Source organism: Balearica regulorum, chromosome 6, assembly GCF_011004875.1.
Source record: "Balearica regulorum gibbericeps isolate bBalReg1 chromosome 6, bBalReg1.pri, whole genome shotgun sequence".
NCBI lineage: Eukaryota > Metazoa > Chordata > Aves > Gruiformes > Gruidae > Balearica > Balearica regulorum.
The window spans coordinates 11,614,984-11,630,666 of NC_046189.1; the positions used below are offsets into that span (position 1 = coordinate 11,614,984).

Consider the following 15,683-nt stretch of genomic DNA (forward strand, 5'->3'; position numbering starts at 1 on the left):
AAAAGATGCAGAAGCCAAACACTTAAGACTGGAGAAGTTGTCTCATATCAGAAATATTACCACAACAGGATGCAAACATTCTTCAAAAACGTATCAAGAAGTTATAATTGTTAAAGTTCTTACTTTGCTACCGTTATTGAGTCTTCATGTGACCAGGGTATATGAAGTCTGTAAACACTAGGTTTTCTTTCTGAAATGGAAGAGATTTAAAAATATAAAGTTAATGAAGAACAAGATGTAGCAACTGTCTCCAAAGACTAAAATGCAAGTAAAACAAAGGTGGTATATAGATCACTACACAGAATCACTGGGCTTGCAGTTACACTGCAATTGACATTGCAATACAGATCAGTGCAGTTAGCATTGAACAAAAAAGGCTTTTTTTTTTTTAACTAACACTGTTACAGAACAAAACAGCAAGACATTAATATTTAAAGGCAGGACAGTTATGAGAAAACTTCTGGTTTTCAACACAAAGCTGCAAACTCAGGCTAATAAATCCATCACTTTTTTTTTTTTTTAAACAAAGTCCTTTATCATCCCATTCTGTTTAAGCTTATGTAGCTCAATGTTCAAATTTCAGTCCCATAATTAGCAAATAAAAATCATAGCCAAATGTGCTATTCTTGAGAAACACTTCCAACATAATGCGGAATCCTGCTGAAAGTTCAACTTCCCTTTGCTGGGAAGTAAGACTAACATACGAGGACTAATTCCACATTTTCTTTGAGCTATCCTTAACAAAAAGTGGAAAGTGAGAGATATTAGCAGAGACATTTGAGCAGGTAACAGTACTGCCTAGACCCCATTGCATGAGAGGACTTTTGATTCCACCAGCTTCAGTCTTGAGAATTTTCAACAAGATTTGTTTTGTAAATTTATACTTCAGAAGACTTATATTTACCTTTGAGTGACTGGCAGTGGCTCTCTATATAAATTTTGAACGCTTGATATATCTAGAACATAAAAAAAAATAAATCACATTCCTCAAACAGTGGTTGCATTACCTTAAAAAAATTAAGTAGTATTCTTACTTGGTTAAAGTGCTGGAGCTGAACATTGTAAAGTAAGCCAGTTGAATTTAATAGAATTTTGCTTGAAGAAAGCCCTGTAAAGGATTATTATTTTCACATATTAGATAAAATTATTTGAGAACTCACTACATCTTCATATTATTTTTTTCCAGGAGACTTATGTGCTTCTGTATGTTAGTCAAAACGCCCACATTTCTTATTTCTTTGTCTGTGACTAACAAAAGCAGTATTAACTTTAGTAAAAACAAAGCCCACCAAAAACTGGAATTTTTAAGCAAACGTATTATCCAAGTGTTAGTAATATTAGTTTTACAGGGCTTTTTCCAAAAGTAATATGTTATACTTACCAAATGAAAAAAGATGTGTTACAGGAAGCTGTACTGTTCTGGAATCCTCTTTGAAGAATTCACAGTCCAAAGTATACTGCAATTCAGGATATTAAATACAGATCTAAACCAAGCACAAGACTACAAAGCCTTTGCACCTGCCAAATTCTATTCACAGGCTCAGGCAGACTCCAGGACACAAACACTGTAAAGCCACCTCTCCACACTCCATTGACAGGGACTGGCAGGTAGCTTGTTCCTGTACACAACAGTACAAGTTTGGGTAGATTAAGTATGACTTCCAGGTTACTCTAGCTCTCACACATTTGCAACAGCCTTCAAAAGGCTATTCAAACAGCTGAGAAGGACTAGAATCCAATTCACATCCCTCCTTCTCAGGTGCATCATTTTGGGGGGGGATGGGGGGTGGGGGTCTTGCAAAGGAGAGTGATTTGTCCAAACTCTGGATACAATTTCCTAAGCAAAAAGAACCTTTAGTTTGTCTCCTGAAGTCTACGCATGCAAAAGCAAACCAAAGTATCTAGCAGGTATGAGTTGTACCACCTCTAATAACTATTTAGTTCACTTGAAAATTATTTTCCATCCCATTGTAAATGCAGCATTTGTTTACTTTTTAAAAGCAGTTTCCAAGATTTAACACGGGACTGCAATTTAGCAGGTTACATTTCACAAGTGATCTCTCTTCTACCTTTGCTTATCCGGAACATTGTATATTACTAATTTAACTGCAAGGTGTGTCTGTCACAACTATCTGAAGATAGATGAGCATTATAATCACTTCTGCTGTGAATAATTTCTTGGATCATGGATTATTACACCACAGGCACAGACAGTGTATTTGTTTGGCAGAAAGAAACGTCAGATCTACTTAAACTTTAAATTCAAGTTCCATGTTCTGCCATTTTCAGGACTAACTAGAAAAGCCTGCCAGACCCAGCAGGGTAAGACACAAAGTCTCCTTAGATTCACTGCAAACGTCCCTCTTTCTTACTGGGATCCTGAGAGGCCTTGATGCAAAGATACCCAACTCATCTGTGAGATTCAGAACTATCAAACTCTGCACAGCTCAGTCTACCACATTATTTGTGGTGTCAGAGCTTGCAGAGGTATCTGTACCATGCTCCCCAGAATCCATACGTGGTGTCTTCAATTATCTACAGCATTCTCCACTACCCTGGATAAAAGAATTGACTGTTCAAAGAGATAAATATTCAGGAATGCAACCAGAATATTAAGAAAAACAAGGAAGAACATCATCAGGATCTCCAACAAGAACTGGTTTGAGAATTGTTGCTTTGTATGTTTCTCAAGTACTACTCATGCCTTGCATTTGGTATTTTATCAAATGAAAATGCTTCTGAGCTTTCAGAAGATAAAGTAACCTTCAAACCACACTGGAGTGTAGGTCTATGGTTTCTCAAAGGAACTTAGCACATATTTAACATACTTCCTTTTCCTTCTGTCATAGCATTTGAAAGCTATGAACACAGTAAGCAAGCAACTTCTGCATTTCATTTTTTTTTTACCTTATTGCCAACTGTGGGCGGTACCTGAATGACAATGTGGGACAAGGACGGATAGTCCTGAAGTTTCAGTATTACGACCTTTAAAAAAAAATTTAAAAAGGAAAAAAAAAGAAAGGAAAAAAGGAAAAACAAGAAGAAGAAAAGCCATTACCAAACATACCCCTTAGCCTTCCCCTTGCCCATTCCCAGACATCCACCTCTTGTACCCCTTCCTCTGGAATAACACTGCATGCTCCAATGCTGTAAACAGAACAGATCCTTCTCCCATGACAAGCAACTACCCCACGAAGCACCTCTCCCTCCTACAAGTTATGTACAATACTTACCTTGGTGGCTGGAAGTAACTCAGCTCTCCAGGATAAATCAGTAGCTTCCAGGCTGGAAAAATTAATGCACATTAAAGGATGAGCATATTCATTATGCATGCAGTACACTATGACAGTGGATTAACATACCTGCTTTTCTCTCTATATGGATTCACATGATTTTAAATTGAGAATAAGTTTGGGTCTAGTGCAATTAGTTACCACAGTAATTTATCAAACTATAATAATTTCAGATACTGCAAATCTTGGTTTTGCAAAAACAAGTTAAGCAAAGCTCTAACTTTTTCATACACAAAACATTGAGCAGTTATCAGTCATACAATTTCAGACACATAATGAAAATTTTTAATAAGCTAAAACAGCACTGGCATTGAATTAACACACAGTTTTATTAGCATCTTTTAAACATCAGAAGTACTAATTTTTCCTATAGGAACATCTAAAACATACCGTATAAACCAAAAATTTTGTTATCTGCTGCAGAGCTTGCAGCAGTTCTAAAATGGTGTGTACTGATATTAAGTTAACACACTGAACTGCAATGCATTCATTCAGTCATTTTAAGTTACAGTTTTTAGAATACCAGGATACTTCTGTTTCTCTAAATAGCATTACATGACCTCAGGACACATTCCACAGCAAAACCACTATTATTAGATGAGGTTTTAGGTAGCAGTCCTGAACTAGGCTAACCTGCACTTGATGCTGATCAAAGGTTATACAAAGGAGGAACAGCCAACTTCTCCTTGGATCAGGAAAAAGTAATTGTGACATCTGGCTATCAGCTGGAGGCAAGACTCTGTGGCTGTACACTTCAGCACAGATCCCAGAACAGAGAAATACTATGCTAGCTCAATTCTACCTGGAAGCTTTCCCTAATCTGAAGGGTAGGTCAAATTTACTTTGAGCTTAGTTGGCAAATGTAAGCTAAGTTAGTGTTTTAAATTCATTTTGTAATGATTTCAATGACTTGATTCAAATAATCACTAAATCACCCACATTTCTACATATTTTTCATATGACAACAGCAATTTTGGAGTAAGAAAAAAATAGAGATGCTTCAATCCACTCTTCTGAAAGGCTCTGAGTGACATTTGATGTCTTCTATCATAGGATTCTAAAGAGATGCTACAAAACACACAATTTAGGAATCCAGCAGAGCACGTAGTGTCCACAAAAGAGCAACAAGAACAACTTTTTTTTGCTATGAAGGTCAAAAATATAGCTAAAAAGAAAAAATTCACCTATTTTGTTCTGCATTCATGCAGTAATTTTGAGAAAACCTATTCTTTCCTGTTTTCTTGGTGCATGAATTATTCACAGTAAGAATTTTACTTTTCTTCCCAATCCCTTCCTAAGGAGGAGGATATATTACACGCTTTAAATTCAAATGTAGTCTTACAAGATCCATTTGAATAAAGAACAGGAACAGTTTACTCACCACATCGATGAATTGTTCTTCATACAGCCATAAATCCAGCTACTTGTGTCCTGTAAAGTCAATACCATAAAATAGTACATTACCTATGCACGACTATATTTATAAATATATTTAAATAGCAATTCTTTATTCCAAGCAATGCAGGAGTTAATGCTGATAATCTTCTCCAAAATTTCTATGTGCTGTTTCAGTTCACCAGATGTCAGCAACTGTTCTAAAAATCCTCTGATAGCAGAACGTTGGTGCAATTAACTTACTAAAGAGAGGAACAAACTTCCATCTTCACCTCACTCCTTTTCTATTAAGTGTGTCTGCAGCAGCTACACTACAGTGACCAAACTTTCAGAAGGATGGCAAATGCTGAAGTGTAAAAGTGAAGATGATAAAAGCAGTCTCTCTCAGATTTCCTCAATTATTTATACTGAAAGATACCTTTTTTTTCTTCATTTCACATGAAGTCAGACTTCTGTGTTAACAGCGAGTGATATCCTCCATTAAAAGTCTGATATCATAACCGTGGAATTACAATTACAAGGATGGAAAGATGGAGCATAACTGTGAAAGGGGGAGTTTTCTAGGAACCATTTTAAATAACTGCCATTTGCCACCTTTTCTAGTTAGCAATCAATACATTTTCAAAAACAAACACAAGGTTAAGCAAACAAAATTTCATAATTTCTCTTAATCATCTTCTGCCTTACCTACGATGTAAAATTCAGTTTTACTAGACTTTAATCTTTTCTAACTAAAAGAAATGTCTCAAGGTACTGTCCTAAGTAGTCAAGGAATACTTCAGATTTTTAATGTTCTACTGCTCCCCTCCTCGAGAATTTAAGTGTTCTGAAGTGATAGCACCATGATGCAAGTACCTCAGACATTGTTCCATACCTCCACCTCAAGCAGTACTAGTCCCATCTAAGATATTATAAGAAAGGCAAAAATTACGCTATTAAAGCACAACTAAAATCACAACAAATGTGTAAATATCGAAGGTGCTGCTGGGAAGGACAATTAGAAAAGCACTGAGAATATACAACCTTTTTTCACAACGGTGGTATGAATCTCCTCTTTGGTAAGGGGAGGAGTGGCAACAGGGACAGGAACATGGAGCGGGAAAGCATCTTAATTTTCTTGCCATTGATCTAAAATATGTAGTTCTGAAAAGCATATTTATCCACCTCCAGTTTCCCAAGAGATTACATTCATTCCTTTCAAAAAATATTTAAGAAAAAACATTTTGGCTGAATTTATGTAAGAAATGCACATTATCACCTTTCCTCTCAACAGAGGAGACAACTGATAAGGTGCTAGTTTCTCATCTGGCTTCCATTCCCCTGCACTGCTTAGTGGAAGATCTCTGTGGCCTTTCAGGCTCACTTAAATTTTATTATGGGAAAGCAAACATATAAACAGCTTTCCTAAATTAGAAGTATGGCTGAATCCTGGCACCACTAAAAATATCTTCTTCAGTCAAAACCATCAATATACACCTACACTAAATTAAATGAGAAAGTGATCTGGGGGTAACCATAAGGGAGTCAAAAATAAAACATTTGAGGTTCAGGTGGCATTGAAGGGTTCAGACCTTGAACATGAAGCATGACATGCTAAACCAGGGAATAGATCTAACACAATGTATTAGGCTGTGAATGTAAACAGCTGCCAGTCATTTCAACAACTGTTTATTAAACTGTCTTAAAACTGCAGCAAATCTAAATTTAAAAAAATACAGCTTTGTAAACAAACTCCAGACATTAAAGAAGTATTTTCTCACCAACATACTGTTTTCACAGTAAACATGACTGTATGATTTTCTGTGGCTTGCAAGAGGAAATGTGAAATATTTTCCATCAGAATCCTTAAGAGGAAAAAAAATTGGTCATTAGTAAAAAAAACCAAACCCATAAAAACATGATGAGGAAAAAAACATTACTTACATTGTAAACTGAGTAAGTCCATTTTGAGGCTTTGACTGTAATCCACATGAAAGCTCCTAAAAATAAATAGGTTTTTATATGCCACACTGCAGGAACTATTAACCTTATCTCCAAAATCTTATCATTTACTTACCACTAAGGTCTTATCTCTTATCTGTAAATAGCCATAAACTTTATAAGCTTTAATCTACACTCAGGATTGCTACTGCTTAGAATTACATGAAACAGTTAACATCAGTTACACAGGAAACAGCAAAACCCTAGGATCCAATTACATACCAATTGCAAAATAAAAACCCTATGGAGCTTGAAACAAAGCTCTCAAGGCAACAAAACAAACAAGAAACTGAATGATACTAATGTAATTACAGGGTGACTGATTAAAGCTGAGGCAACAGTAGAAACAGCCCCAATCTTGGTTCCTGTCAGCCTTTTAAGAAAATACAGAAACTTGTATAGAAGCAATTCGACAATGAAGTGAATAACATGTACAAGAAAACAGTTGCAGTTTAAAGATATGTCTGGAGAAAAAGAATGAGACAGAATTATGAAGAGATCAGAGATACAAACAATGCAAATCGTCATGCAATTGTTAATGCACTGTTAATATATTTCTTCTATGTAACTAGAGTAACAAGTTCATCACAGAAATTTAGCTAAGTGTTAAGAGGTCACCACAATTAGGAAGATGCAAACATGAAATCCAATTTAAACATATTCCTCCTTATTGCTAAAAACTGACCCAAAAAAGGCAAACAAACAAACAAAATCAGTTCTGCAACCTCTTTGGGCACTTGTTCCAGTGTTTGACTACCCTCCTGGTGAAGTATTTTCCTAATATCTAATCGGAATTTCTTTTGTTATAACTGGACTCTACTGCCTATTGTGTTATCACTGTGCACCTCTGAGAAAAATCTAGCTTCACCTTCTCTCCAATCTTTCATTAGGTGGTTAAAGACAGCAACAGGGAATGCTAAGGGGGATCCTTTAGGGTGAAAAAGGCCGGTTCACTCAGTCTCTCTCCCCCATGTCCTGTGCCCCAGGAGCTAACTGTTTTGGTTCTCCTCTGTTCCATACTCACTTCAGTATATATCAATGCCTAAATGCCTTCTTACACCAGGGTGGCCGAAAGCGGGCACCAAAGTTCAAGCTACCATAGTACTTCTGCAATAGCTTACATTAAGAAAATTCCTGAAATGTTTTTTATAAAATGGTTCAGCAAAACTAGGAATACAGCTGTGCCCCGCAAAACTTGTTTAGTTACCAAGACTCCATGCAGTCAAAATTTCCCACCTTTAACTATGCATTCTTAGCAGTTAAGGAAACCATTAGTGTGGAGTCCATTTTACCCTGCCATGTCATTAAAAGAAGGAAGTCACTGGTGATGCAGATCTGAATAGTCAGGATTTCCATGAGTAGCACAAGGCTGACACAACAGCTCTACAACACCCATACTATCCCCCTTGCAAGCACGGGATGTAAGTGTAGATTAGACTGCACTTTTGACACCCAGCTATTGCCAATTTCTGAGATTGTCTACTGGACACCCTGGTGTAAATATGACTCCTGCTCATCCCCCAGAATCTAAGCCATATAGAAGTGAAAGATTTGTGCTCCTACCCCTTTTAACCTATTTAGTGCTGAAACCACACAAAAGCTGATAGTTTAGGTTCATAACCCATATATCATTTTAGCAATGTCTGAGGAAGGACAAAATGTATTCCAGAAGTTTGTTAGTGAGAATAATAGTGACAACTATTAACAAAGGAGTATCATTGAATCCTGTTCAAAAGAAAGCTGCTGCACACCTGTGAGTTCTGTAAAAGCTTCAGGATTTTCCTCAAACATCTTTGCAGGGTGTCTCACAAAGTGGTGATTCAGTACAGACATTCTCTTCTTTGGATCTTCAGTTATCTAAAAAAAAGCGCACATTCTCAAATTTTATTTTACCGATTGGTGTGATTTGCAATCATCACATGATCATAGCTAGCAACACAGTTTTGGGGATGACAGGCAGGAGAGATCGTTAGAGGACATGGTACATCTATTCTAAATTCAATAATCTGAACAAATAAAATGCCATTAATAGTCAATCACTGCAATACAGAAAGTCTGCACATGTTATAAAGCACAGCTAAAACTTTCAGGTTTATATCCTTGCCTACTCTTAACACGGGGAAACCATTCTATTAAACTTTCTTTTTAGACACACATGCATTCTTCCTGAAATAACATACTTATGCCAGAGTTTAGGAAAAATTCTCATGTTTATATTTACTAGTCTGAGTTCACAAATCCAGCTTCTTACATCTTGTCTTAATAGTTCAAGCATCCAAATAGCTGTAGAGCTACATTAGGATTCACTTTGGGTTTCAGTTGGGTTTTGTTTGTTTTAAAATCAAATTTCCAGGACTCATTTTTGTCTGTTCAGCTTTTCAAAGCTGTGGCCATTATAATGGATTTCTGGAAAGCTGTACCCTCCAGCACACTGCCAGTCAACTCCAGAACAACTCTACCCCCTTTATATCTCTATAAATCACGTATTAAAGTGAGTACATCTAAGAAGCTAGAGAAGTCTGTCCCAAACAGTTTCAAAAAGAACACCTGGAAGCCTTCCTTTTTATATCTGGGGCTCTGCTCTTATGTATTTTCAACCTCCTGGACCTTAACTCTAATTCATATTTATTGTTACATAACATTTCAGAAAGAGAACAGAGTACATTGGGAGATTTCTCCAACAGCTTCCAAAAAGTAAATGCAGAGTATTTATTTTAAAAAGTAATAAATAAGGGTAGCTGGAGGTAAACAAATAAGCTAGTATTTTACTTGTATTCTATTTATAACTGCTGTTTGCTAAAGAACACCACAAATACGTGCTGGCCACTATGACAACACATGGGGAAGTTGGAGAAGTATTGTCCGAGTTAAACTATCACAGGTTTTCACCCTTTGTATACTAGCCAGAGGTGACTCGAACACACATTGAGAGGTCACATTCATAGCTACACAGCTAGCAAAACTTGTTTATCCTGCTGCAAGGTCAACTAAACCTCCTCTATTATGGAAGATGAGTTCAGTCTACACTCGTTATCAAGCAATCAATAATAAAAAGTAATTTAACACATAATTATTTCTGATGCACTGGTCAAACAACACAAAGCCACAGGATTTTTCAGTGACTGGTACGAAATGGCAACAATGTTCTTAGCATGACTTAGAATAATCAAAAAGGAGTTTTCTGTATACTGGGGTGATATTTGTCCTGATTAAGCATTCTGGAATGGAAGAAGAAAGTGTGATGAGGAAATATACAGGAGATCACATATACAAACCTGCCTGGTGTTTTCATCTATGAGATCAAAAAAAGCTCTAATGGTAGCCAGGATCAATTCTTTGCACCTAGAAGACAGAATAAATAAAACCAAATCTAGAAATTAAATATCCAGAGGAAAAGTGGTCAGAAGAGACATTATAATAATATGCTGATGTTAAATTATTGTATAATGTGATAGCAGTAGAGAACAGAGGGATGTACGGTCAATCAATTAACCTTTGTTCCATTAGCTTACCACACTATGGAGAGATGGTCTGTTGAGGCCCAAGCTCTAGGCACAGCTGAGCTCTGAAGAAGGAAAAAAATTAAGATTTTCTTAGTATTCAACACTTGAAAATTCTAAGCAAGCCTTTCCCCTCCTTATTTAAATATATTTGCTCAATTATTAAAAAGCATAGTGTTTATCTTAAGAGTTTCAGGGACTAGGGTACAACAGAATGACATCATCAGTGAAAAATGTTACAAGTACCGAAGCATTTGTAAAACAAAATGACCAAGTTATCTATGTTAGATAGCAGAGACTAATGGCAAAAGGACAAATAATGGTATGGAGGAAACTTACCGAGAATTTCTTCAAAGGCTGCTTCTATGACTAATGTAACTATTTTAATAAGTGATCCTGGCACCTAAGTATAGAAGCATGCCAATGAAAGCTGTGGCTGAAAAATCAAAGGCATCCTCAACAGAAAGGAGCATCGGAACACCACGCAGAAAGAACTGGACAGTCTGAAGATACTCATTTGTATAAGTGTATTGTATGTACTGCATTTTAGGCACTAATAATATAAAAAATGCCTCCCAGAAATGGAGCTCATCACCAAGTTGTACAACTTGAATCGTAAGCTATGAACTATTAATGCGTTACAGTTGGGAAGAAAAAAAACACAAAACAAAACCCCAAAACAACCACCACCAATAAAACAAGCCTGAAAACAAAACCCCAAAACCCACAAACAAAAGAACAATAGCCACCAAAAAACCAACCCCATGAGAAACAACTGGTATCACTACACAAGATCTCATGCAAAATTCTGGTCAGCAACACTCAAGAGAAATGAAAGTAGAGCAGATGCAGAGAACGGTTACTAGGACAAAGGGAACGCAGAGTTAATCTTCTTAGCCTAGTGGAATCAGAGCTGGGACTATTTATAGACAGCTTTCTGTACAATGGACAGGAGGTAAACACCAAGGGAATGACAACTATTTCAGATAACATTTCAAGTTGATGTCAAAACAGACACATTTAAAAGCTGGCTTGAGCAGTAAATGAAAGTTGGAAATTACAAGTTTTCTTCCTACTGAGCAGTGTTTTCCAGCTTCTTCCATGTTGGGAACAGGCCGATGGTGGGGGGAATAGAATAACAAACCTAACTGCTTCTCTGTTGCTTGATTAATTTTGGAAGGAAATAGATGCCTGCAAAAGCAGAAGACTGGACTTGATAATCCAGTAGATGCTTTCTATTCCTAAGTTCCTTGAAAAACAACAAATACAAAAAGAAGGCACAAAGCCAAAGTTGTCTTTTCATAATCAAACCAACAGTCTACTCCTATAGTGCACGTCTGTGAGTCTCCACACATACACCTCTTGTAAAAACACAGGAAAATAAAACCCAAGTACTGAAACTAAAAAGGTGCAAGAAAGTGGTGGTAAGAAACAGTATCAAGGGGTAGATGATTCAGATCCACCCCAACATATCCTCTTCCAGTGGACACCCATTTATACTATGTCAACTACTTATGGCTTTATAACCATACACTATCTACTTTGTGTTTTCACGTGTAGTATTTTCATATTTAGTTATACTATGCTGCATATAGACTATACACACCGATACATGCGTTACATAAATAGCTATCTAACATAGCTCCATGCAAAACCAAAAAAAAACAGTTTGCTTTTTTACCACAACAGATAAGGCACTGTCATGTTGACTCAATCTCGGTAGAAAAGCCAGTCCTGAACGAACTTGGTAATCTCTGAATCCTCCCGCCACAGAAAGGGTAGTTAAATTTCTTAAATCTTGGGCCTTTAGAATCCAATGATTGTTTACAGCTGTATAAAAATCTATAAAATATATTAAAATCAATCACAATTTCCCCATAAGTCTTTTTGATATACAAAAAAAGCTATAGAAACATTTAACTAAAAGTTTCCATAAGCCCCCCAGAGGCATTCAAGCTCCGATTATCACTTTTGATTCATGTAAGGAAGGAAAATTATTGTTTTAACCCCAAGGAGGCAGCAGTTGGGAAACACAGATACACTTGCACTTTCTATGTCAGCTGAGCACATATATTGTTTAAGTAGCAAACCACAGATTTACTTTTAAGGACAGCCACAGTCCAGAAACAGTCAGCAAGGAAGAAGCATTGCATTGCAATCAATTGTAGGACAGAGAATTAATACAAGCACAATAAATCAAATTGAGCAGCTAAAGATAATCCATTCCTCTCGGGTGCCACAGAGAATAATGAAAATAAGTGTCTATTCCCTTTCCTTCACCATTCCCTCAATATCTGCATGTAGCAGCACAATTATCACAGAGCACATATTTCATCAGTATGGTTTAGTCAAATATAGCTTTTCAAGAAGTGTATAGTGCATGCATGATTATACTTCATTTTTTACACCACAGTTATTTAGCTGAGCAGAAAATAAAGTCTATCTTTTATATAAATAGATATAAAATATATAATTATATCTATGTTCAATATTCTTAGTCCCCCAACCCTTGGGTGTGACAAACACTAAATTTAGCAACTCTATTTAGGCAATTAATTTGGTAAAGAAAGCCATTAGAGAGGTCAAGTTTTACAAAAAAAAGAAAGAAAAAAGTCATTCACTAGAGAGCTTACAAATTTAGTAACATGCTCTGCAACTTAATAAAATTACAAATTACTGAGAGCTCCAGGCCCTGCACAGAAGCTCAAGTCCACATAATCCATTTTATGACACGCTGCTTTCTCTCAGTATGCTAGTGCTCTCACACAACCACCTGAGTAACAAAGGACTAGGTAATTACAGTAAACATACTCTGCTGTTCATTTGCAAGAATCTTACCTATCAATACTTGAGAGGATCAATAAAGAAATACAATATAATTAGAGAATCTGCAACACTTACCAGTAAGATACTTGTCTAAAGGCATTACCGGTGCAACATGAGGTGTGGCTTGTGTAATGAGGAGATTTATAAGCTCAGGCTTAAAATTCTTGAGAGTAAGCAATGCTCTTGCAACAAGACCACCCATGGAATGACCTACTATTGCAACACTGGTCGGTGCAAATTCTCGATCCTTGAGCAAAGAGTAATTAAACACATCAAAAATAGATTTGACATTGAACTATGGTTATCAGTTGTACATTTTTTTCCCCAAAATTAACTTATGTCCTCTCAAGGATAATATTAACTAGTATCAACTCGGTAAGTTTATAAAATGAATAGAAATTTAATTGTTATCTCAAAAAAAGGTGCTTATGTGAAGTTTGCAGCTCAAAAGGAAATATTATATAGCCTGTGTAAGCATAAGAAACTTCAGCTTATTTTAATTTCTGAGACTCTTAGGGACATAGGCTATCAAAGAACCTTCCTAGAGAAAACTGGATGTAAGGTGATGCTATATTAATATTTTAATACACTAGGGAAAGTTTACAACTCTACTACAAAAAAGCATACACTGTGCATAGAAGTATTTATTTACAAACACAGTATAGAACCTAACACCATGGCTCTGGGATTGTCACAAGCATTAGAAATCTATTAAAGAGCAGCACTTCTCTACTGCAGTATTATCACATTCAATTATCTACACACGTTATAAAGTCTCCCTCCCTTATTCATGATTCTTCAGTTTTCCAGCACAAAAGGCAGCTCAGAATTCCATTCCAAAATGCAAGTATATTATTCAGCGTATGTCACTACTTACCCTGTACAACTTAAGAATTACTTTTATGCACTCATGCACAAACTTGGTCTGTCGTTGCAGACTACCACCATACAATGCAACCAACTCTTCATTAAAGTTGACACTGAAGAAATTAAAATGATACTTGAAGTCAACATCTTCTGCTTTTCTAAGTGCAATGGAGCCAAGAGAACGTACTAGGAAAAGAAACCACATCAATTAGAACAATCTAATAGTCACTGCTTAGCATTGTCATTAGTAGACACATAAATATATCATCTATTAAGAAACAAATGTTATCTTAAATCCATTATTCATCTCACATCATTTATAAAAGTAAAAACAGGCTGAAAAAAAATCCAAAAGCAAATAATCTCTTTTCTAATATGTAATTACACTCCGTTTAGAAAAACAGATTTGAAGAGGTAAATAATCAGAGCAAAAGTATCAACTGTCAGAACCAAATTGTAAAATGAGAAAAGAAATAATTATTTCCTATTTTTATAAGAATCCTTCTGATTAAAAAAATATTAGTAGACACATCACAACAAGAAGAATGGGGAAAAGAACAAACTTGCTGAGATGAAAAGAAAGTTTGCAATGAGTTACCAAGAGCTGCTTACTATGCTTATGGCAGTTAACCATGCGATGTAGCTTACCACTGACTACAAGAGGTACGTTAAAAAAATCCCAAATTTATACAAGATCAAGGATTATGTTCCTTCACCTGAGGGCTGCTTTTCTCATCTTGTTTGTACCTTCTTACCACCACCAGGACAAGAAAGCAAAACGAGCAGTCTTGACTTCAACTCTAGAGGCATTGCTACTGCTAGGCTTTCCCAAAATTCCTTTGAAGGTCATCAATTCTAGGACAACATTCCAGAATACCACCAAAATAGGTATGGGGGATTGGAAAAAATCAAACTCCAAAGGACACTTTTCCACCTAAAATCTTGTGGGAGAAAATGTTCTGTTTACAAGGTTTTGCTTCTGACCTGTCTTCTCCATCTAACCCTGGCTGCTAATACAGCCTTCTGAGTGCAGAATTGTCCCTGAGTTTCCACGGAGACATGTCAGGATAGGAACAGTAACGGCTACAAATAAAAAAGTGTGATAGTCAAAGAAGAAAATAAAAGAAGAAGTCCCAAAAGCAAGTATATACTTTTGCAAATAAACTAGTGGTCGCCACAAAGGTCTGCCCAAATCCAGCACACAGAAGCAAGATTCTTCTAGAGTGCAAGAGTTTCAGAGATCTGCAGCATCCTCCTGCTCGGAAAAGTTTGCTACAGAAATTAATATATCACACATATTTCAGCAAAGTTCATGTAATTGGAAAACAGTATATATGAAATACTTTATATGTTCAAACACCCAGCATGATGAAGTTTATAAATCTAATTTGTAGTCAATCATTTCACCAGTTGTATCTAAAAATAATAAGCAGTAAGAACATCTTTGAAATTATTTTAAAAGACCCAAAAAGCATTTAAAAGCTCAAGTACCTTATCACAACTTTATACCTTGGAAGTCATGGTAAAAGGAACAAGAATATTGCCAAAGATCACAAGGCAAGTGTGTGACAGATTCCTAAATAGAACTCAGGATCTCAATTTTCCCAATCTCAGGTTCATTCCCAAAAATTAAACCGGACTGTCATTTTTTTACTCAAAGTCTGATTTTTGTACATTTTAAAAGGTTCATTTTAGTGCCTGTGAAAGATGATGAATTAACATGTTTCAAAAGTGCCTGTAACACATCAAAATAACAAGCCCAGTAGAGGCAGCAGCAGCATTTCCATCTTCATTGCTCAGCAAATATGAATATATTTTAAAC

At 36.1% G+C, this 15,683-nt stretch overlaps 1 protein-coding gene across 3 annotated transcripts in view; it reads right to left on the minus strand.

Annotated features, from left to right (window-relative positions):
• PGAP1 (post-GPI attachment to proteins inositol deacylase 1) overlaps positions 1–15,683 on the minus strand; it is a 41,199-nt gene that overhangs the window by 19,784 nt on the left and 5,732 nt on the right. For all 3 annotated transcript variants that reach the window (XM_075756232.1, XM_075756230.1, XM_075756231.1), the window contains exons 3-17: positions 13,872–14,047; positions 13,070–13,241; positions 11,850–12,010; positions 10,181–10,233; positions 9,944–10,010; positions 8,420–8,525; positions 6,612–6,667; positions 6,449–6,532; positions 4,675–4,724; positions 3,234–3,285; positions 2,908–2,985; positions 1,382–1,457; positions 1,035–1,108; positions 905–956; positions 124–190 (exon numbers count right to left, since the gene is read on the minus strand). In XM_075756232.1, the coding sequence (XP_075612347.1) occupies positions 124–190; positions 905–956; positions 1,035–1,108; positions 1,382–1,457; positions 2,908–2,985; positions 3,234–3,285; positions 4,675–4,724; positions 6,449–6,532; positions 6,612–6,667; positions 8,420–8,525; positions 9,944–10,010; positions 10,181–10,233; positions 11,850–12,010; positions 13,070–13,241; positions 13,872–14,047 (1,324 nt within the window). The remainder of the gene's footprint in view (positions 1–123; positions 191–904; positions 957–1,034; positions 1,109–1,381; positions 1,458–2,907; positions 2,986–3,233; positions 3,286–4,674; positions 4,725–6,448; positions 6,533–6,611; positions 6,668–8,419; positions 8,526–9,943; positions 10,011–10,180; positions 10,234–11,849; positions 12,011–13,069; positions 13,242–13,871; positions 14,048–15,683) is intronic.